The sequence below is a fragment of the Pezoporus flaviventris genome, unplaced genomic scaffold (assembly GCF_033815535.1).
Source record: "Pezoporus flaviventris isolate CSIRO_AGI_PZ_B2104156 unplaced genomic scaffold, CSIRO_AGI_Pfla_v1 ptg000001l, whole genome shotgun sequence".
NCBI lineage: Eukaryota > Metazoa > Chordata > Aves > Psittaciformes > Psittacidae > Pezoporus > Pezoporus flaviventris.
This window is the reverse complement of record NW_026892549.1, coordinates 19,271,873-19,293,717: the sequence shown is the minus strand read 5'-3', so window position 1 is coordinate 19,293,717 and position 21,845 is coordinate 19,271,873. Positions and strand designations below refer to the sequence as shown.

The window sequence follows — 21,845 nt, the reverse complement described above, 5'->3', positions numbered from 1 at the left end:
GCAGTGGTCCAAGGTTCTGAATAGGGCATAGCTAAATGGATAACTCCTGGTGAGCATGTTCACTGTTTCATTAGTCTCATTTATAATTTTTTGATTGACCAGTTAAGATGTCTACAAAGGGAACCAAAGGAGTTCTAAAGCTCACAATTACTGCCAGACCATCTGCCAAATTACAGCCTCTGTTCAGAGACAGGGTGCTCCCTCATGGGAATGTACATGTTTCTGCCATGGCTCTGGAGGAGTTGTTATCTCCAGTTCAGCCTGGTTTTTGCTCCTGCTCCGGGACCAGGAAATGGATGTGTCTATTTCATCCTAGTAGTAAATGTTCTTTCACTTTATTTAGAAGATGGTATTAGAGTAATTATTTTAATACAGTGTATGTGACCCCAAATAGAAAAATAAAACAATTGAAGGTACACTGTAGGCCGTAACATAACAGCTGTTCAGACTTCAGTCTTTTTAATCACACAAAATTGAGCTAGAGAAACCCAAAAGCAAGCATTAAGGCAATAGTGGGTCCAAGCAGGGAATTCTTGTAACCCATTAGGGATTCAGCCCCTATAATCCTCAGAGCATTATTTGTATTATCACAGACATCTCAAAGTGCTTTTGGGCTTATGCTGCTCTGTTAACATTTGTTATTTTTCACAGTCCAGCTCTTGACCAAAAGCATTGTAATTTTTACTGTGTAATAGGATTCTGTTAACCAGCTATGGACAACATCTGATGGTGTCATGTATCATTTATGTGATATAAAACTGAATGAACAGCAGTGCAGTATACCCATAATCGCACTGATATTTGTGGCTAGGAGGAGAGTGGATACTCACAGTGATTTTCTTTAGACTCTCACTTTCAGCCTTTGGCATGACAAGTAACAAATAGTTTGTATTAACCTTTCCTGAACTTGATCAGAAGTCAGATTACATAGCAGAATGCTCACTGTAGAAAAGAATAACTTAATCTGTTACGTGCTTGTCAGTATTAAAATACATTATTGGCCTCTGCTGCAGCCACATGGCTCTTTACATTGTATGGGTGTCTTATGAACTCTCTTGTCAAAGAAAGCAAAAGGTAAATTAATGAATTGTTGCATCCTTTCTAGTATTACTAAGGAGAATGGTATAAGTGGCATTTTATTTCTTCTCATCAGAAAGATGCAAACCACCTCAAGCAGACTGAGATTATTTTTTCCCCAGCTTTCAGATTCCTTTTGCTGTTTTTATAACTTTCCACCTTAGCCTGAAAGTAGTAATGAGTCATCTTGTCTTGGCATGGGAGATAGCACAAGTGTTCATCCAGAATAATTGATGATTGGAATCTGATCTGTAGAAGAGAAAACAAAACTTTTTTATCTGTTGGGTGTGGGCTTTTTTTTATACATATATATATAATTACACAGGTTAGACATAGAAAATTTTATCAATTTGACAATATAGTTTCAGGGATAAAAACATTAGCAACTCCAAGAAACTATTTGTATGCTATTTTTCAGTGGTTTGTCACTGTCGAGGCATAATTTTTCTCACCATAAGGATGGCAGAGATTTGCATTCAGTCTGTGTCTGAGAGGGCTGAAATGTTTGCTAAGAATGCCTGTAGTGCATATTGCAGTATATGCACTGGGAAATACAAATGTTTCCCAGTATTGGAAGAAGGAAAATAATTGCTGTTCAAATGATGCACTTACTATTATGATTTAGCATTTGGAAACAATTACTGTGGTAATAGAGCTTCTTAACAGAAACAGGACTAACCTTTTTCCAGTTTGTATGCTGTTAAATGAGTAAGGTGTTCCTAAATGCATATGGTAAGAATTTCTGTATCATGGGGCCTGCCTGTAAGGTATTTGCATATTTTATGCTGTGTCCTATTATTATTACCAGCATTATTTTGCATTGTCTGTTTCTTGGTTTTTATAATTGCTTTTTCTCCTTGTTCTGTGATTGGTTTTCTTTCTAATTTTTCATGAGAGTGTGTAGTGTAATGAAGCCATAACCTCTGGCTGATGATTCAAAGCAACAAGAATAAATAAAAATGATTTATATGTTTTCTATCAGTGCCATGTTACAAGTGCCAAGCAAGTATTTCATATAATTCCTACTGTGCCTTAATCCCAGTGGACTGTTATAAACATTAAACAATGAATTTCCAGATTTAGGAAATCTGACTGTAGCCATGAACATCAATAAACATATTGCTATTATCAGAGAGTACACAAACTGCAACTGTCAAACTAGATTTTCAAGAGAAATATGCCACTGTCTTCATATGCATTAGATCATGCATTACATGCATTGATAGGTACTTATTGTTGAGATGAATTTGAAATGTGTAGCAGCTAAATCTTTGTCATGGTTGCTCTGAATGATCCTTCATCAGCATGATAATTCTTGCAGTTCTGCATATTCAAGTTGGAAGAAAATGGCTTTTTCTTGGTTGTCATTGGAGCCCTGCACTGCTACAGCATAATGTGCTCACAGAAGGAAGCTCACTTTGTTTCTCTGACAGCTAAAGCTTGAATCAGAACAAGGAGAAATATAACTTGTTTACTTTTCTAGGGTGGGAGGGTTAGCTGCATGTTTGTGGATGAATCACCCTTTCAAACCAAACAGAGACAACAGCAAAGCAAAGAAATCAAGGTGTGTTGGAGAAAGTATGCAAGGACCCAGCATTTGAAACAACTGGAATAAAATTTTACAGCAGGACCCTCTCCTCTCACAGAGTACATTTACTGTACTGCTGCAGAGAGCTGGGGAGTGAGTGGCTTTAGTCTGTAAAACACTTAAATTATCACTAGGAAAGAATGGGAGAAGAGTGATCCACAGGTTGTCATTAGGGAGAAGGGGGTACATTTTGATTCAAATCCTGCTCCACCAGATGTTAAAATCTATGTGTAGCTGCCACTGCTTTCTCTTCCTGCAGGTATTTACTAGAAATTCAGTCAAGCCTTGTTTCTAATGAGCAGCTGAGCAGTAATACATCATTACTTTATTATGGCAGGATTTCATGTTAAGATGAGACTTAATTACAATAATAATGAGGATTTTCTGGCAGAAATTATACAGGTAATGAAGGATACATGGAAGATAACCCATTAGTGAATCAGTTAATGTTGAAAAACATCAGTTTCTAATATTTCTTAAATCAAATTTATGGGTTTTCATTAAACTTATATCCATGAAGTTAATCCTTCCTTTCTAGCATGCAATGAAAAACATTTCCCATTTAAAGAGTAACAGAGCAGTCCAGAACAGCAGTTGCACATAACTTACACGAAGATTTGAAAAACTAGCTGTATTGCCTCCAAAATGTAACTGCTTATTTATCTATTTTCTAATGTCATTATTGATGTAAAAGGCATGGTGTTGGACTATGGTGCTAGTAGCAGATCTATTTTGGGTTTTTTTTTTCAATATCAACTTATCTGTTCAATCATCTGCTAGCCATTTATTGCCTCATGTATTCCACTATGAATGTTATCCCTTAATTTCCATTATGAGCTACTTTAGGGCTTACTGAGCACTAAACATGAAAAAGAGGCAATTATACCGTGTTAACAAGCCTCTGGTTTGTATAGCTTCAGACAGAGAACCGTGTGTAAAGAAGCGCTGCACCCAATTACAGAAAAAATTCAAAGTGCCACTTCATACAGTTTGTCATAGTATTTTGTCAGCATCATCACAAAGATTTTGAACTTGCTGCTCAAAGCTACTCAGCATTGTTTGATTCTCTAACCTCAGTCTGAAATTAGTCACTGCAGTTGATACATAAACTAAACGATATTTCAAATACTTGCAGTAAACCTAGGAGTAGTTTTCAGGTCGTGGCTTACTTCAGTGGGCTTAATGTAAATGTAAAATTGAGACAATTTTCTAGTAAAGGGATTACAGTTGAATAACATTTTGGTTTTCTTTCAGAAAAATTAACTGACTTGTAAGAGAATGGTTTTCTGAAGTCACAGCTCAAATTTTCGGTTGCTTCTATGCTGAGTCTGTGGCTCCAAATCCAGAGACTTTTAGAAGAGCATTAAAAAAGCTTTAAAACTTATTTTTAGATTATCATGTAATTTAAGATCACTATGACATGAAAGCATATGAAATTTGCATTTTAATATTTAGTATTAAATTAGTACATTTGTACTGTTCTGAATAAGGTTGATTAGCATCATATTGAAAGGCTTTGGAACTTACTAAGTTTAATAATAGGAATGTAATCAAATGAGGATTTACAGAAATTGAGGACTTGGAGAAAGAATTGAGGGCATTAGATGGCTATTACCACTTAGCATGGATCAGAGGAATGGATGGTAAGACAGTACAGCACTTACAAATTCTGTAGCTGAAATGTAATGATGGTAGCAAAGATGTCATCCTGTGCCAGCATCAATGAGTGCCATGCTGGAAAGGTTTCTGCCAAGGGATAACCTGCACTTGGCATTTCCTTTAAAGCTAACCAGAGGTTTATGAACCCATTGCAAATCATAATTGCATCAAAATGAAAGCACTTGCTCATCTGGGCCCAAAAACCATTTTGGTGAAAGGCAAGGTCAGGCCTTGTGGCAGAGGTCAAAGATTCTTTGGTTCCTTGGCTACTTCTTAAAAAGGGTTCACTTCCCACTTCCCTATTTTTTTTCATGAACTGGTTGTAAAGAGATGAAGAAATTGGAAATTACTGTGAGAGATTAATGTGAGCGAGGATGCTCCATAGAAAGGGATGAGCCAGGGTCTTAATGTGACTCAGCGTGGGCAGTTTCTTCCTCAACTGGGTACAGTCCCTGTGCGAACAGAGCCAGGCAGGTAGATCAACAGCCTCCACCAATAGCTCCAGACATGGTAAGGGCATAAACCCCATTTGTGGTCTGTCCAGGGAATCCAGCCAGGAGTAAAAAGGGGTGGGGTCAGAAGCAGAGTTGAAAACTGGTATCATAGAATCATAGAATAGTTAGGGTTGGAAAGGGCCTTAAGATCATCTAGTTCCAGCACCCCTGCCGTGGGCAGGGACACCTTACGCTAAATCATATCACCCAAGGCCTCCTCCAACCTGGTCTTGAACACTGCCAGGGATGGAGCATTCACAACCTCCCTGGGCAACCCATTCCAGTGCCTCACTACCCTAACAGGAAAGAATTTCCTTCTTATATCCAACCTAAACTTCCCCTGTTTAAGTTTTAACCCATTACCCCTTGTCCTATCACTGCAGTCCCTAATGAAAAGTCCCTCCCCAGCATCCCTATAGGCCCCCTTCAGATACTGGAAGGCTGCTACGAGGTCTCCACGCAGCCTTCTCTTCTCCAGGCTGAACAGCCCCAACTTTCTCAGCCTGTCTTTATACAGGAGGTGCTCCAGTCCCCTGATCATCCTCGTGGCCCTTCTCTGGACTTGTTCCAACAGTTCCATGTCCTTTTTATGTTGAGGACACCAGAACTGCGCACAATACTCCAGGTGAGGTCTCACAAGAGCAGAGTAGAGGGGCAGGATCACCTCCTTCAACCTGCTGGTCACGCTGCTTTTAATGCAGCCCAGGATACGGTTGGCTTTCTGGGCTGTGAGCGCACACTGAAGCCAGCTCATGTTCATTTTCTCATCAACCAACACCCCCAAGTCCTTCTCCACAGGGCTGCTCTGAATCTCTTCTCTGCCCAGCCTGTAGCTGTGCCTGGGATTGCTCTGACCCAGGTGTAGGACCTTGCACTTGGCATGGTTAAACTTCATGAGGTTGGCATCAGCCCACCTCACAAGCGTGTCAAGGTCCCTCTGGATGGCATTCCTTCCCTCCAGCGTATCAACCGAACTACACAGCTTGGTGTCATCGGCAAACTTGCTGAGGGCGCACTCAATCCCACTGTCCATGTCAGCGACAAAGATGTTGAACAAGACCGGTCCCGACACTGATCCCTGAGGGACACCACTCGTTACTGGTCTCCAGCCGGACATTGAGCCATTGACCACAACTCTTTGCTTGCAGCCATCCAGCCAGTTCTTTATCCACCGAGCGGTCCATCCATCAAACTGATGTTGCTCCAATTTAGAGACAAGGATGTTGTGTGGGACAGTGTCGACCGCTTTACGTAAGTCCAGGTAGATGACACCAACTGCTCTACCCCTGTGAATCAGTTCCATAGCCCCAACATAGAAGGCCACCAAATTGGTCAGGCAGGATTTCCCCTTAGTGAAGCCGTGCTGGCTGTCACCAAGCACCTTGTTGTTTTTCATGTGCCTTAGCAAGCCTTCCAGGAGAATCTGCTCCAAGATTTCGCCAGGCACTGAGGTGAGACTGACTGCTCTGTAATTCCCCGGGTCATCCATTTACCCCTTCTTGAAAATGGGGGTTATATTTCCCTTTTTCTAGTCATCAACAGAATAACTGGAGCAGGACTCAGGGCCCCAGCTGGGCTGAAATGCAGTCCTGGGCCCAAGGGCAGGGGTGCTGGGGGGGGGGGGGGGCTAGGTGAGGTTAGTCCAGGGTATGGATGTCCTTAGGGTCTGTGATATCTCCTGACATTTTGTTTGACTTTTTGTTTTTTTTCTCTGCTGATTTAACAATAAAACATCTTAGATTTTTTTTTTCTTTAATAAGGTATTGAGTGACATCTTTCTATGGTTAAAGGATACAGAAGAGGAATAATGGTTTTCAAATACAGTGATATTAAAACACTGCTTTCCTTTCTGTAGAAGAGAGTTTCATGGATATGCAAAGGAATGTTAAATGTGCTCTTGGAAGTCCCCAAACTTCAGGGGATTAATAACACTTGTAGGCAGCTCAGATGGGAAGCCACCAGCTCCGGTAATGTGCCCATAGACTTAATTGGCAGATGTTTGAAACAAAATGACAGCAGAAAATTACAGATACATATCTGTAGCTGTATAAAAAGACTGGGAAGGTTTGAAAATTTCAGTGTGTGACATATGCTATGCTTTGAAGTAAACCTTCTTTCCTTCTCCCTTTGTGGGATTATGTTATGTACATTTAATACTATTGGAAAGAGGGATCATTTTAAAAATGCATTTTTTTTCCAGCATATTTATTATGCTTGTCATAAAAGCCAGCAGACTGCAAAAGAAGCTTTAAATGCATAATATGCATTTATTAGCTCAGATACTATTCAGTCATGCTGGTTTTTTATAGCAAGAGAATGTTGATTTCTAATTAGATATAGTTGACTGGAAACCTTGGTATCAGCAGGTGTAATCCTGAAGTGGTAAGAAAAACACATGGATATACTTCAAACTCTTTATATAAGTATTTACAAACAAAGACGATGTTAACATTCATTTTTAACAAAAATGAGGATTTCTTTCAGCAGGTCAGAAATAGGAGAGTAAAACATTTCCTTGGACTTTTAGAATCTTTATGATAAGATGCTTTCTGCTTAACTGTTGAGGATAGAGGCAAGAAGAAAGGGAAGCCTTGTGCAAAATTGCGTTTGTAATGCAGGCTCCCCAGGTAGGCGCCTCTGCACATATACAGTTTATAATGGTAAAAATCATCCAAGCAGTGTTGATTCTCTTAGTGGTCTAGATAAATCAACAGAATATGTGATTTTAGTGTTCCTTGACAGGAACTTTTCCTTCTGAAACTGTTCAGCAGATTAATAATTAGATTTTGCCGTCATGGATTTACAGCTATTTTAATAAATAATCAATATTGCTTATAGCTGGGTCACAATCTACCAAAAAAAAAAAAAAAAAATGGAGGGGGGGGGAATTTTAAAATCAGACTCATTTTATCAGCTGCTAAAAAAAAACAACAACCCAAACCTCGATGACTAGATGTGGAAAAGTATAACCCCATTTTCATAGGAAGGAAGTTGTGAGATGGTAAAATGCATTTATTTTTGTGGGTGCTAGGGGAAGAGAGTCTTCAATCCCATTTGGTAGAGCTGCCCTCTAGTGCACTGAAGGCTAACGACAGCACTTTTTTCTGTGCAGTGGCAGGGTTACCTTTGTAGGATAAAAGACATTTGCACAAATTATTGTGCCTGAAATAGATACAGATATGTATATGTAAGTGCATGTATATATACGTGTAAATATATATTAAATATATTGGAGTGTCATCTGGAGTTGCTTCTGTTTGTGTGGAGATAGCTGATGAAAAAATAACTCATGGTTTTATGCTTCATTTTTCTTTTACAAAACCAGATTTCTAACAAAACACATTAAAAAATAAATATCATTGTTTAGAAAGTCTTTAGGTTAATGGTAATGCTAAAATCAGACAAGTCTGCCACTGGTACTAATGTTGCATGTTATTAATTGACACATGGTAACAGTTATGAGGCGCAGCTGTAGTTCACTGGAATGAAAAGGAGCCCTTAGCTCACCGCAACTGCCTTGCTCTCATCAACCAGCAGGAAGGAGCTGTAATCCCAGTGTATCCAGCTCCTTCCTACAGGTATGATTTTCCTAATATCCTGGAATTACCATAGCAACTCTTGGTGTAGGTGACTTTCCCAGTCTTTGCTGTTCAGGTTATGTTTTTGAAATGTGGGATTTTATTTTCATATGCACATCTTAATCCTTTGGGAAGTGTATCTGCAGAATCCACTGCAAAGTCATAGAGGAGCACTGGCTCCAGTTTGTGACAAAGACTGTCATAAATCCTAATGACTTCGGGATGCAGGAGCTGGCAAAGTGCTCCTCTGCTTGCTGCCTGTGAGTACACAGATCTGTGCTGTCTGTGCTGTGCTGCACATACAGGACTCACAGCACTGTATGCACTTCAGTGGAAGTTAAAGGGCAGTGATGGTGCAAGGAAGAAGGCAGATATTTGAATCCAAGTTGTGTGTTTCCCAAGTTAGTGAATGAGGAGGAAGAAGCGATTATTTCACCAGATGTTAAATGCTTATATTCTCAGTTTAGTGGAGTACAAGTATTAAAGGTCTCTTGGTGTCCCCATAAATCAAAAAATACATTAATGTCTCTGAACTCCATTTAATTTTACAAGTTAATTTTATGCTGGGAACACTGTACTGCAGATATTTTTCTGCTCTAGTTGTGTATTGCCCTCCCATGTTGGCAGTCACCACCTGTCTTGAAGCACCTAGTTTAGCATTAGTGCATTACAGCTAGTGAGTGTCTTAATGATTTTTAAATTACATATCGATTCCTCTTTAATGCATTTCCTCCCCCATGCTTTGTTTCTCCTCCTTGACATTCCTAGATGACTTAGTTCACCAATAGTTTTGTTCAGCATTTTCATAATCTTTGCAGACAGGTCAATATTTGTTTCCTGCAAGCCTTTTGCTAAACAGCAACTTTTTAAAGCCTGTGAATGAGATGTTCCTTGGTCAGAGGAAAGGGAAGTTGGTCAGAAAGTGGGATTGTTCACATGTTAAGAGTGAGGTCTGAGTTAACAAACAAGAAATTTCTTAAAATGTCTTAATTTGCTTTTGAAAGTGCTAGTGTGGATTCTCAAGAACAATAGTATTTGAGCATCACTACTGTACTGTGCTTTCTTCATGCTTGATTCTTGATCTTTGTGCAAGGGAAGGATGTAAGGATGTAAGGATGTGTCCTGTTCTGCTTTTATGTGCTGCCCAGTATGAGCAATGTGAAACAAAATGGACCAAAAAGGTGTAGATAAAGATCATCTATGACAGGGAGAAAGCTTTGGGGTTTTTATGCTTTGACTTTCACTCTGTTATGTAAACAGTGATGTATCAAAAGATAATAAATCTGCAGATAGATGAGCAGTGACAAAGGCTGTTTTGTGTTTATAAATATATGGCTACTATTACCTTACTGTCAGCCCAAGTACTTTAAAGTGAGATATATAGATAATTCATTACCTATATTTTCCATTCACATATTTTTTGTGTGTGTCTGATACTTAATAGCAGCCTGGATTTATGTGACTGAAGCAATGAACAGTTGTAACATGCTGCATTCTGGCCACAAGAGCATGTGTAAGATTATGCCCCAGATTTAAAAGGTGATTACATTACTTCTTACTACCACTTTGAGGAAGTTTACTACCCTATTTCTAACCTGTGGTTAGGGATTGCACTCGTGATGCATCCATTTCTATGCAAAGTCAGGTTTAGTGGTGTTTCAAGCAGAATCCATCAGACATATAGAGTAATCTTCAATTGTTTAGCTGTGCAAAAACAGATCTATGCCTTTGGTCTCCAGCAATAACATAACCTCAGTACTTTCTCTAAATGTTATCTTCTTGCCTAAAGTCCCCTGTGATAAAAATCTGAAAACAGTATCTCTGCATCTGTCAGGGAATGCTGAACACTACTCACTGTTAAGTCCATTTCAATTAACAGAATTGCACTGAGGACCTTGGCTACGGAGGCACAAGTTTTGGGGGTAGGATGGAGTGGTTCATGCCTGCGATCTCTTGGGCTATTCACAGAAAACACATATGCATTCTTTCTGTGCTCTAACAGAATCAGCTCTAGACTGTATTCTGTCCTTGATGGTCATGATTTTTTCTAGAAAATGTGACTTTTTTGGTACCTTTAAGTGCCCATAATATGTAAAGAGAAATTACACCAGTTGAAGGAGATGATAATATATTAATTTCTGCAAAATGTGTCTAACAAAATCTCTACTTCCTTTATTGGAAATTGTCCAGAAGAGTCATTTCTTCCTCTCATCTCTGAACCAAGACTTTGACTAGAAAAAGAAAGTATTACCAAAAAAAAACAAAAAACAACCCCCCCAAAAAACCACCCTAATTTCCATGCCAACTGCATGCTTTGCATGTTAAAGCATCCTCTTTCTGCTTCTAGCAGTTATTGACCGTAGACATTGTGATGAGTACATTAGAGTTGATCACCTGTCCATAATGACAGCCTTGCTCTCTCTGAAGTACACTTACTGCAGCTGTACAATAAGAAGACCTGTGGAGATTCTTATGGGGAACCTTAGTTTTGTTAAAAATGGGAACAGTTAAACTTGAGCTGTGCTATAAAAAAATTAGTGTCTGGTTTAGGATTCATGAAGAGATGAGCCTGAAAGAAAATCACATGGAGCTTTTCTGTCTAGTTACTACTGAAACAATTGGTGGCTATTCATTCGGCTCAGCTAAGATTTATGAGGCACAATCATACATAAAGCTTGTCTTAGAGGAAAGATAAGTTAGGGAGGCAGAGGGCTTCCTGTGTCCTACTTTACGTTTTGCTTTGTATTCCTGTGTATTTTGTACTGATCCATATATCTTGAAAAGTAGGTATGTTAGGTAGGATGTCTCAGTCCTTTTCTATAGCTAAGGATATAGTTTACCATCTTTAAACAGGATTATGCTTTCCAATACCTAAGTCATGGATTTTCAAGTGCTAAGAGCACTTAGATATATTCAAAAGATAACAAAAGCATCATATGGTGATTCTCCCTGCTCCCCAGTGAGCAAACAGCAGAGAATTCTTTTGCTGCTACACCAAAGAAAAAAGACCACGTATGGCTCTGGATTTGCAGGTGCACAGGAAGAGATGGATTCAAAATAAACTAATAAATATATGTAAAAGGCTGGGTTGTTTCAGAAACTTTGCCTGCATTATTGAAATGATCATCTGAATCATGGGAAGCAAAAACTGGGAAGGAAAAAAAAAGGGGGAGGGGGGTCATTATCCTGGATAGAGATGGGACAAGTGTCTTCTCTGTGTGTATGCACTTTTAAAAGGTTGTGTGTCCCACTGGAAACCTTTCAAGCTCTATGAACCAAAGCAGTTTCAAACACATCGATTTACGCAGTTGTAAGACCTATGCATGTAGTGTTGTATCACATTTCTGCTATCATACTGGAGATGATTTTTGATGTTCCACTGCTAACTGCATAGGATTTCTGTACTAATAACTTCTGGGTGTCTGCTTCAAATAATGTAGTTTCCCATTTTTTCTTTGAGGTAGAATGGCTATGAATGAAATCTTACAATGTGAGATTACTGTATGATCTTGGTTTCTCTACCAGAGCAAAATATTGCTCTGGAGTGGAGCTTCTGCGAGCAAAGTGGAACAAAGGATAGCTTCTTTTACAAGCACAACGCCACTTTGAAGAGTGATGAGAAACATGGTTATTTATGTAAAATAGTCCTGGGTATTAAATTCTCAGCTGAAGTAAATTACTTTCTTGCAAACAGGTCAAGAAAATGAGATGATAAGATTCAGTGCCTGTAATTCCATGCAGAAATGCTAATCTGTTAGAATTTGAATGTTTTTCCAAAATGTTTTCATCTGAATTCTCTCCTAGTTTGAATTGCCTAGTAGTCACTTTTAATTTGATGATCCAGTTGTCTCTTTGAAAATCTAAAAATGAGAGAAAAAGCATTTCCAGTGCCTTGAAGACCTGAATAGCAGACATTTCAGCAGAACACAATGCATTAATTATTCAGGCATTCACTGAACATTCATGGACATGTTACAGCCATTCTTCTTCATATATAGATGTTTATTATACTGTTGTTTTCTCTGAGGAGGTATGGATGAGTGTTTTAAATGCTTGTGTAATATGGTGTGCTAGCCAGTATCGGCATGTTGCATTTGCAGCATGAAGAGCTGTGACGACAGGCAGAGACATTGTATGAACTGTGAGTAACTGGGAGGAAGGAAAGGTGTTACCTAAGAGGTGATTGGCACCTGCATTCCCCCAGAGCTCAGAAACAAATTCTGCTTTGAGGAGGAAAAAGTATGCTTTTCATTTGTGGATCAGTAAATTCACTCTTGTGTGCTGAAGGCATCTGATGCTGCTTATTTGTTCAGAAAAAAAAAACAACAAAACAACAACCACAAACCAGAAAATTTAATCTATGTTATCCATATGTAAAAAAAAAAAAAAAAAAGAGAAATAAATTTTATTAGTAGAATAAAGACTGATTTACAGCGGTATGTTTAATTATTTGAAAGGAATATACAGATAAATTTTCTGGAACTCTCTGTGAGAGAATTTTGACAAAAACAAAAAGTAAGTTCCTGACAATTTAGGAGTCAGAATAATTACCTTTTTAATAACCCATGAAGGTATTTGATTTCTAAATGTTCATGGCCCCTGATGCATGGGGCAACATATGGTCATGCATCTGACTGCACAGCTCACAGAGTTCCACACAGCCTGGTGTTTGGGTAAGGATGCATCTTTCACATAACGAGGTACCCATGAAGGTATATTGTTTACATATCTGTGCACGCATGTCTAGATGTGAAAGTATGCATATGTACATGCACACACTACTACAGCAGTGAAATTAGGCCTTTGAAGCTTCTTTTTTGATAACATACCCATCAGTCTGAATAACACCATCTTAGGCTCTCATGAGGTGTTGATACTAATCTGACATTATATTTTCCCTTCATTTATTGCATATTAGAGGTAACAAACACTGTCAAAAAACAGCAGCTCATTCATTTTAGAAAATTAGTAAAGCCATGTTGTGGTCCACTGCTTCAGAAGCAGGTGTCATGGAAATTTCTGGTTTGTTTACTTGTGAGACTGTGTTTTTCTGCAAAATCTCCTTCTGTTATCTGTCTCACATGAATATTTTTATTGAAACTTTGGCATCTTCTCCTGGTGTGCTAGTTTTGTGCAGTGGTAAAGGAGTGGAGATCCAAGAAAGACTGTGAATGGCAAATAGGCTTTCTAATGAGTACGAAGCGATTGATAGTTTGAAGAAATTATTGTGAATGCATCTATAATGTTGTTTGAATTTCAGAACTAAACTCTTAATTATGTTTTGCAGGATATGAATGATTACTCTCCAATATTTAGCAAAAAACTCTACAGAGGAATGGTTGCTCCTGATGCAGTCAAGGGCACTGTTATCACTACCGTTTCAGCTGAGGATCAAGATCCTCCAGTAAGTAAAAAGGTTATATTAACACTCTGCACCCAAGAGGAAAAAAATCCTTAACCCTTACAAGTGACCTAACTTTTTCAACAGCAAAGATGATTACTATGAGTTTTACAGAATAGTAACTCATACATTTGTTTATGTCATACATTTGTCATTCTGGACAGAGACTGCATTTACAATGGTTGTTCCTGAATCTGGCAAATCAATGATACAGCTCCTTTGTTAGGAAGATTTTTGGAAAGTTCTTTATCCGACTTTACAGTGTAGATAAATAAGAGGACTAAGTGGGAAGGGAGGCCATGCCTGTCTTTGGTACAGTTCTGCAGCTTAAAGAGGAAACAAACCACAACTTTGTAAGATTATTTCTTTGTTGATTTCACAGTCATTATGAATTTCCAGTCTGAGACATCACAGGGTCGTGTAGAACTGTACAGCTCACCAGTCAGCCATGTTGAATGTGCAGTATTTGAACTGAGTGCCCTTGTTTTGGGGATAAAGTTTCTTTCTGCCACTGTCTTTTATCACTGTTCCCTGATGAAGCACTTGATTGACAGAACTGGGCACATATTTCTGACTTGTTAGCTCTCCTGAAGGGTAATATCAATTTTTATAATCAGAGGTTGGTGAACATTGGTGACCAGATGATACACTGAGGACAATAAAAGCCAAAGATGTTCTGCCAGTCAGGTTTAATTTTTAATTGTTAGTGTTTGGCATATTAATGAGAATAATCCTCAGGGAGAAGAGTTCAGAGAGAATGGCCATGCACATTAAAAGCCAGTGGCATTGTTTGACACAAATGTAGCTTAGCTAAATATGCTACATAGTAATTTATTTACCACCCAGGAAGAGAAATGCTAAAGTAGTGTTTATGTAAGGACAGTCCTACTATGCCCTTGTAAAAAGTCCTAATAGACAAAGGTAATTCATTGCAGGTGATATATTCTAGTAGGGTATTACTGAACTTGGAGGTATTTAAGGTAATTTATAACAGCTGAAGATCTGGACTATTGTTTGTTTAATGTATATGAAAGACAGTAGTATCATCAAGTAGATAATGAATAGCAGTAGTTATCAATTAATAGCAGAACAGAGTATGTAAGGAATGTGGCAGCAGAAGATATAGACATTATTTGAGTAGTAAACAAAACAAACAGATGTGTGCCTTAGTGGCCAGTTTTGGGCAATTTTAAGAGGTGTATTAAGAGACATTGGTGCCTGATTTTGAGTCCTCTGCTTGCAAGTGGAACCCAAGGTGTGATGGGTTAAGCTCCTTCCACAGGGCATAGGCATATTAGAATAGGTTCACAACCAGCCCAACATGTTAATCACAAACCCAATTAAAAGCAGAGTAGTCAGCTTTAGAGATGTCTTGCTTTAGAGATGCTTAAAAAAAATGCACAGCCTGTTCTCTTTCTGGCAGGTACCTATGCTCCCCTTCAGGTACACATCTGAGAATACTTTTAGCATGCAGCAGGAGAAAGATGAGGCAGTGGTAGTGCTTACTGTCCTCCCTTTGCATCTTTTTATATTAGTCTTGCTAGGAAAAGCCTTTCCATGGGACACTAGAGGCCTAGACTACCTTCCGTCCACTGACTGAAGGATTCAAACTTTTGACTCTATTTCCGTACAAAATATTTTAACAACCAGGAAAGAGGATGGCTAGATTTCATGAGAAACTTGAGGTATATCTGCAGGTGTGTAGAAGTCTTCCAAGCAAGGAAATTGCTATAAAGGTAAAAAGGCAGCACCTGTGAAGATCAGGGACGTGCAAGGTTAACCAGACTTGTACCCACATCACCTAGTCCTTTTTTGGACTTGGACCATTCTGCCTAGGCAAGGGGACGTACAGCATTGTAGAAGTCTAAAATGTAGGACTCCCTGCTACCACCTTTCAGAAAGCTTTGTTCATGTTTTTGTGGCCTACTTACACTCTTACTCTGACTGCCTTTTTGCTCTGTGGGAGTCTAGTGGTTTTTATTTCCTTCACTGTTCCTTGAGGCACACCAGGCCTAGGTTTCCACCATTGTCTTAGTCACTTTAAGACAGTGATTTGCAGGGGAAAGTAGGTTTGACTACTTATATCTGGTTTTGTTATTTTTTGGTTGTTTTTTGGTTGGTTGGTTTGGTTTGGTTTGGTTTGGTTTGGTTTTGTAATGGAAACCAATTTTTAAATTTATTTAAGACTATTTAATTTTACTCTGTGAATGACTTTTACTGGTGCATTTCATGAATGTCTTATTCTTCCATATGTTAGGTGCAATAGCCTAGGGATTACAGAATAAAGATAGAGATCAAAGTGGGCAAAGTCTCTATGTTGCATTAGAAGCTTACAAGGTTCATATTTACATTATATATTGCAGGCGGGTAGTAGCTGGTTTTCCTAGCATTTCTTCCTGAATAAAGCACTTGTACTGCTGGAGTACTGCCACCAAATAAGTAAACCTTACCTGGGTGTAAATGGATCTGAGTTGCATTCAGCAGTTCAGAGAGTTGCTTTCCTGATTTCCAGCTGCTTAGCTGGAGAAAATCCTCTGTTGCGCTCCCTAGGAATGACTTAGGAAGCAGGGAGGTTCAAGAGCTCTCATCTTCTGCAGTTAGCAGCAAATAATTCAAAAGGAAACCCTCTGTCCTTATCACAAGTGGAGTCACTTCAGGTTGATCTGCCAGTAGAGAGTGGCGAAAACTGGTTGTGCACGTGTTGAAAGTGTATGATTTTTTGATTGCCAAAGTAGAAATCTAAAATATTAAATTCACTAGTCACAGTCCTGTGGAGCTGTCTCTGCCCCTTACACCAGTACACATTTGCTTCTAGCAGGTTTATCATACCAAACTTGAGAAAAGGATACAGAAAAGGATTCTATGGATCAATGAAATGGGGCAAGAAGATTGATTTCTGTTCTGTGGAAATTCTGACATAAATGGGTTAGTGAAGATAGGAAAAAAATATTCATTGGGTCTAGAGAATCACTTTTTAGCTTTGTTTTTTGTGCAGCTTTCATTTAATAGTATCTGTTAACTTACAACAAGATATTTTGGTCCCGATAAAGTATTTGCCTACAAGCTCTATTTTATAATCCATGGACGTAACGTGTCTAAATCTTAAAAAATAAGATATCACTGAGATACTGGAGGAAACAAAATAGTTCAGAAACTGATTAACATGTAGTTATAACAATTATTAGTCCTGTGGAATAAGCATTTTGTAATGCAAAGTTATTTCACTTTTTCATTTAAAAAAAAAAGCTTTTCTAACATTTCTGTTACTATCACTTAAACAGATAAATGTAGAAACTTGACATGGGTAAGCTTCTGTGCTATTTTGTACAGTGGGCAAAAATGGCCATCTTTTGAGTGTTACGAGAACGGCAGAATAAAAACCTGACTAAAGCGCTTATGTCCCCCAGATGCCTTTCTTGTGATTTCCTCATGTATTTATATGGCTTTCTTTTATATGGTTTTGAGTGTTATTTTTGAAAGAGGTGGGGATTGCTTCCATTTCTGTGGAGAAATTGGTGCACCTCCATGAGAGATCAAAATAACTGAATGTGAGATCCTTTTTATTACCATTATAACAGGCATAAATGCATATGACAGTAATGTTAAAATAATGTACTTCAAAATCAACTTTTTCATTTCTTTGATTTTTATGCAGACTTAAAAATGAAGTTAGCCTTAGGTTCTTAGTGAATACAATAGCCATAAAAGTTAGCCAACGGTGGAGGAAAGCTCCTAAAATAGTTTTTGAAAGTTGGTATTTCAAACTAATAGCTGCTAATTTTTACTTTTAAAATAATAATAATAATAAAAAGCAGAGAGAAAATTATCAAGCATAAATGACTTATTTTTTCTGACTGAGCCAACATGGTTAGATGCTCTGTGCTGTTGGCAAATCTCTATTTATTTGGAGCTGGTTTTGACATTAAGTGGTTTCACAAAGTATTTGATATGAATTTACGAGAAACTGTTTTAAAAAACACACAAGTTTTTCTCTGTTCACCAAGAGTACCTTCCTCTAAACTTGCCTTAAAGGAAAGAATATTCCTATCAATCATCAATATTTTAGTTGCATGTTTTGTGGTTTTTAACCTGGTGGAATCTTGTTTGCACAGTACTAATACATCTATTTTATCAGGCCAGGAAAAGAAAAATATATATATATATTTCTTTATATATACATATATATATAAGGTAGCATATATATTTATAAAGATACATATATTATTCGAATGCAACTGGTGATAATAGGACTTGGTTTGGTTGCAAAAAAAACCAATGGATTTCTGGTTACCTTTGACAGTTACTAAATTAAATCAAAAATTATCTGTGCTAGATTCAAATGATTTCAAGTATTTTGTTTTTATTTTGATCTGTGGATTTCAAAGTGGTCAAAAGAACCTGTCCTGAAGGCATAACAGATCTCTCTTAGTTATTTCTTCAGTCCTTAGTAAAATGTCACTTAAAACACAGAAACCAGTGTTTTTCACTTAAAGGCCAGCACAAGATTTGAAGGGCTGTCTTGAGCAAATTTCAGTTTAAATCTTTCCTTTTCTTTCTTTTCCAGTTTGAATTCACTTTTTTTGCAGTGACTGAGAGTATAAATTATGTTTCACACGTTGCTTTTATATTTGTTAAAGACACTCTAATTTGAAATACCATTCTGGTCCATGAAAGCTGGTAAATTCTGATTTGTGTGTGTTTCATGAAGTAAGGTAAATTAACATATTGTCCTTTGGTTTATCAGAACAATCCACAGACTATTTTTCTACAGTTTTAAAATAGTTATATGGGATCTGATTTTTCAAATTACTTAGTACATCCTATAGTTGCTCACCCTGTCTTTCCCAGAGGAGTTTGCATCTAATTCTAGGGACACTACATGTAAAGGGTAAGAAAATACTAAACAGCAACACAAACAGTCCAAGGGAGCCAGAGGTAATTATGGTAATAGACTAGAGCCATGGTTATATGGCTGCCAAGAAAAAGCTTGAGTGCAGCTTCAAATCTTTCTAAATAACCGGTAAACCTTACTAAAATAATAAAAAAAAAATATTTTAGAAACATTGCAATTGAAGTTGTTGAGACAGTTGAGAACAATTTCTGTCTAGCATTTGAATAATCCCTTTAAGGTGTAAGTACTTACGCATTCATAATATTTTGTTGTGTAGAGATTTGAAAGAAGAGGAGAAAAGTTGTATTGTGTGCATGGGGTTAACCATGAAGAAGCAGTTGGGTGAGGCACCACTGGCACTGTGCAAATTGAGCTAAAAGTGTGATAACAGTGGTTTAGGAGGCTGCACTGAGTGGGAAAGAGCACAGACAGTTGTGTGCCAAAGGTTTCCCTCTCATATCATCCTGAGTTTTCTTACCGTAAGTGTTGTCAAGATGTAGTTTAAGGACTTTGTCTTTTTATCTAGTGTTCCTTAGCATCTAAGAGTGGATAAGTTTAGGCTGTTGGACATTAGGGTCAGGTGTCATGTTCAGGGCAACTCTGGAGCCCTGCATAATGAAGCTGTGCCTCCAAAACCCTCTTGGAATTCCCGAGCACGAGGTGTACAGAGTCACTCAAACAGGCTTTGTTGTATTTGTGTTGCCAAAGTTTCTCCAGTGAGTCTCAGTTTGGTTTTACTTGCTGTATACAATGTAAGCAGATATCTAAGTAATCTCAAGCAGAAATACAATAAAACTGAGACAATATTTTTCCACTATGAACTCCTTGCTTTCTTTCCTGGGTGTGTGCTACTGACCCTATTTGAGTTTAATTTCCCCATGGACTCTTTTGTGTTGAAGGCAGTGATCTGACCAAAAGACAAAGTAAAAAAAATGGTGCAAACAGGTATCCTGTGTGAAATACACAACTTTGCAAGGGTTTTGTGTGGCTGGGAAACTAAAGAAATGCTGCATCTCTACTGGAGGTGCCTAAGAAATGCTTCTAGAAACTAAGGAAGATGTGATAATGACATGTAGGTAAATATTTATTTTTAAGTGCTACTTTGCTTTAGCTAACACAAAGATATGCAGCTTTGGTTTCTCTCAGATGTTTTCAAGTCTTTACAGGCAGAGATATTTGGCGTCTCCAAAGCATGTATGAAGTCAGTATCTGAGTCACCTACACTTCTGAATTTTATTAGCACAGTCTTTAGTATCCCCAGCCAGCATCTATTGTCATTTATTTTTGGGGCAAAGAGATGATTCTTTGTAGCTGAAGAAATCTGAAGCCTGTATCAGGGTTGGTACAGATGCATAAGTCCCTCAATTTAATGATGTTCAACCACTGACAAAGTCCTCAGAACTATTTATTTTTCCCCTCTCAGTGCTCAGTTTAAGAACTTAGCTCTCAAAAAATGGCAAGTGGCCTGGCCAAAGTAAGAGCTTCTTAAAATGCTTCAGGAGTGGCAAGGGAAAACGTGTGGAACCAGTGTCTATAACCTCTTTGGGCCATCTGAGTGACTCACTACTTCTACACTCAGCAGCTGTATAGAGACTCAGCTGAAATTGCTTTTAAACTGCCTCCTTCTTGCTGCCTTTTCATTCTTTGTCTTGGGTTTTGATTTTGCTTAAACTATAAATAAATCCTAGCCCACACTGTATGTGGTCACAAAGAAAAGGCGTGGTATCTTTGTTTCCTACACAAGCTAATGTATACTCTAAGTTAAAATGACAGGGACTATTTCTTTGTGAGCAAGAGAAAGGAAAGCAAAAGGACTCTTGTGGCTCTGTGGAATAATCAAATCAAATGGACAGCAGAGCAGTGGTTTACTTCAAAACTTTAGATGTCAAACTTGATCACAGCTGGGAAGGTTCCGGAGAAAGAGCTTTAAGCGAGGTTTATTTTCTATTATGTACCAAAGTTTACAAAACTGTATTTTAAGCGAGACAGTTGTGTGTAGAGGGATTTGAATGGTGGTTGCTTTTTTGCTTGTCAAAGGGGCTACCTGTAATTATGTTCAGCAGGTCTGTACAGATGTCTGTACAAATACTTCAGTTATTCAAGGACACCTGAGACCATCATCCTTGGAGTTTTCTTCATTGTGAACAGTTTATGCTTTATTGAAGTGACAGATGATTGTGACTGCATTTGCAAATTAGCTCTCCAAATATTTTGAAAAGAAACCAACATGAGCTACTTGATAGATGCTTAGTTTCCTTGCTTTGTTTGTCAGAAGGTGAATATTCTCAGAATTGGTGTAACTTGAGGTGTTTGCTTTTCCTGTATATGCCCCTGTAAATGCTGTTTTCGTTCCATGGTTAATTCGCCTGCATATTCTGATTTTATTGATTTAGAATTGTCAATGGAAACAGATGCAGAACACTAATTTTAATGAGCAGCCAGCTTCCAGAGCTCCAGAACATCTGATTTAATGGTTTATCCAATCTTTTAAGGTTTTTGTTCAATGGAGCACTTTTGTCAAATTGAGAGTAATTGTCCTTATTGTTCTACAGGAAGCCTCTAAAAGTAGGACGCTAACACATATTTAGTTAGAGATTTCACATATATTTAATTGGATATAAAAGCATTTTCAGGCAGTCCAGGGCTTGATCTTTTAAAAACTGTTACTGTTTGGTTTCATAGTGTCTGCTGGGGATTTGTATATGAATCATGCTGCAAATTCAGTTAGTTCTTACAGTATTTTTATCTCATGGTTTAAAAAGTTCATGTTCTTTTTGTCCAGTTTGTTATAGTTAATACTTCAGAATTTCCAGATTTAGAATTCAGAATTCCAGGCCGCCTTGTTAAGTTACAGACTAAAGAATTAACTCCTTCAAATTTTAGAGTTTATATGAATGAATTTAAAGTGAATATGCATAAGTGCACCATTCAAAACCCATAAATGGGATAAGGCCCACCAAAATCTTTTGCTTGCTCTGTAGGCTGTCCCATTTTTAATAGTTCCTTTACACTGAGTATGTTAGAACATGTGCAGCCACTTGTAAATTCTGCTTTTAGCATCACTTTCAAATTTTTTTTATAGAATTACTTTTACAAAATTTGCCTTAGTGAACTCTTCACAATGCAAATCATTCAGATTTAATCAAATGCTGTAGAT

The 21,845-nt window shown here is 37.9% G+C and overlaps 1 protein-coding gene across 11 annotated transcripts in view; it reads left to right on the top strand.

Annotated features, from left to right (window-relative positions):
- Window positions 1-21,845, top strand: part of PCDH15 (protocadherin related 15) — a 364,105-nt gene that overhangs the window by 238,227 nt on the left and 104,033 nt on the right. For all 11 annotated transcript variants that reach the window (XM_061446935.1, XM_061446952.1, XM_061446917.1 and 8 more), the window contains one exon: window positions 13,684-13,800. In XM_061446935.1, coding sequence (XP_061302919.1) covers window positions 13,684-13,800 — 117 coding nt within the window. The remainder of the gene's footprint in view (window positions 1-13,683; window positions 13,801-21,845) is intronic.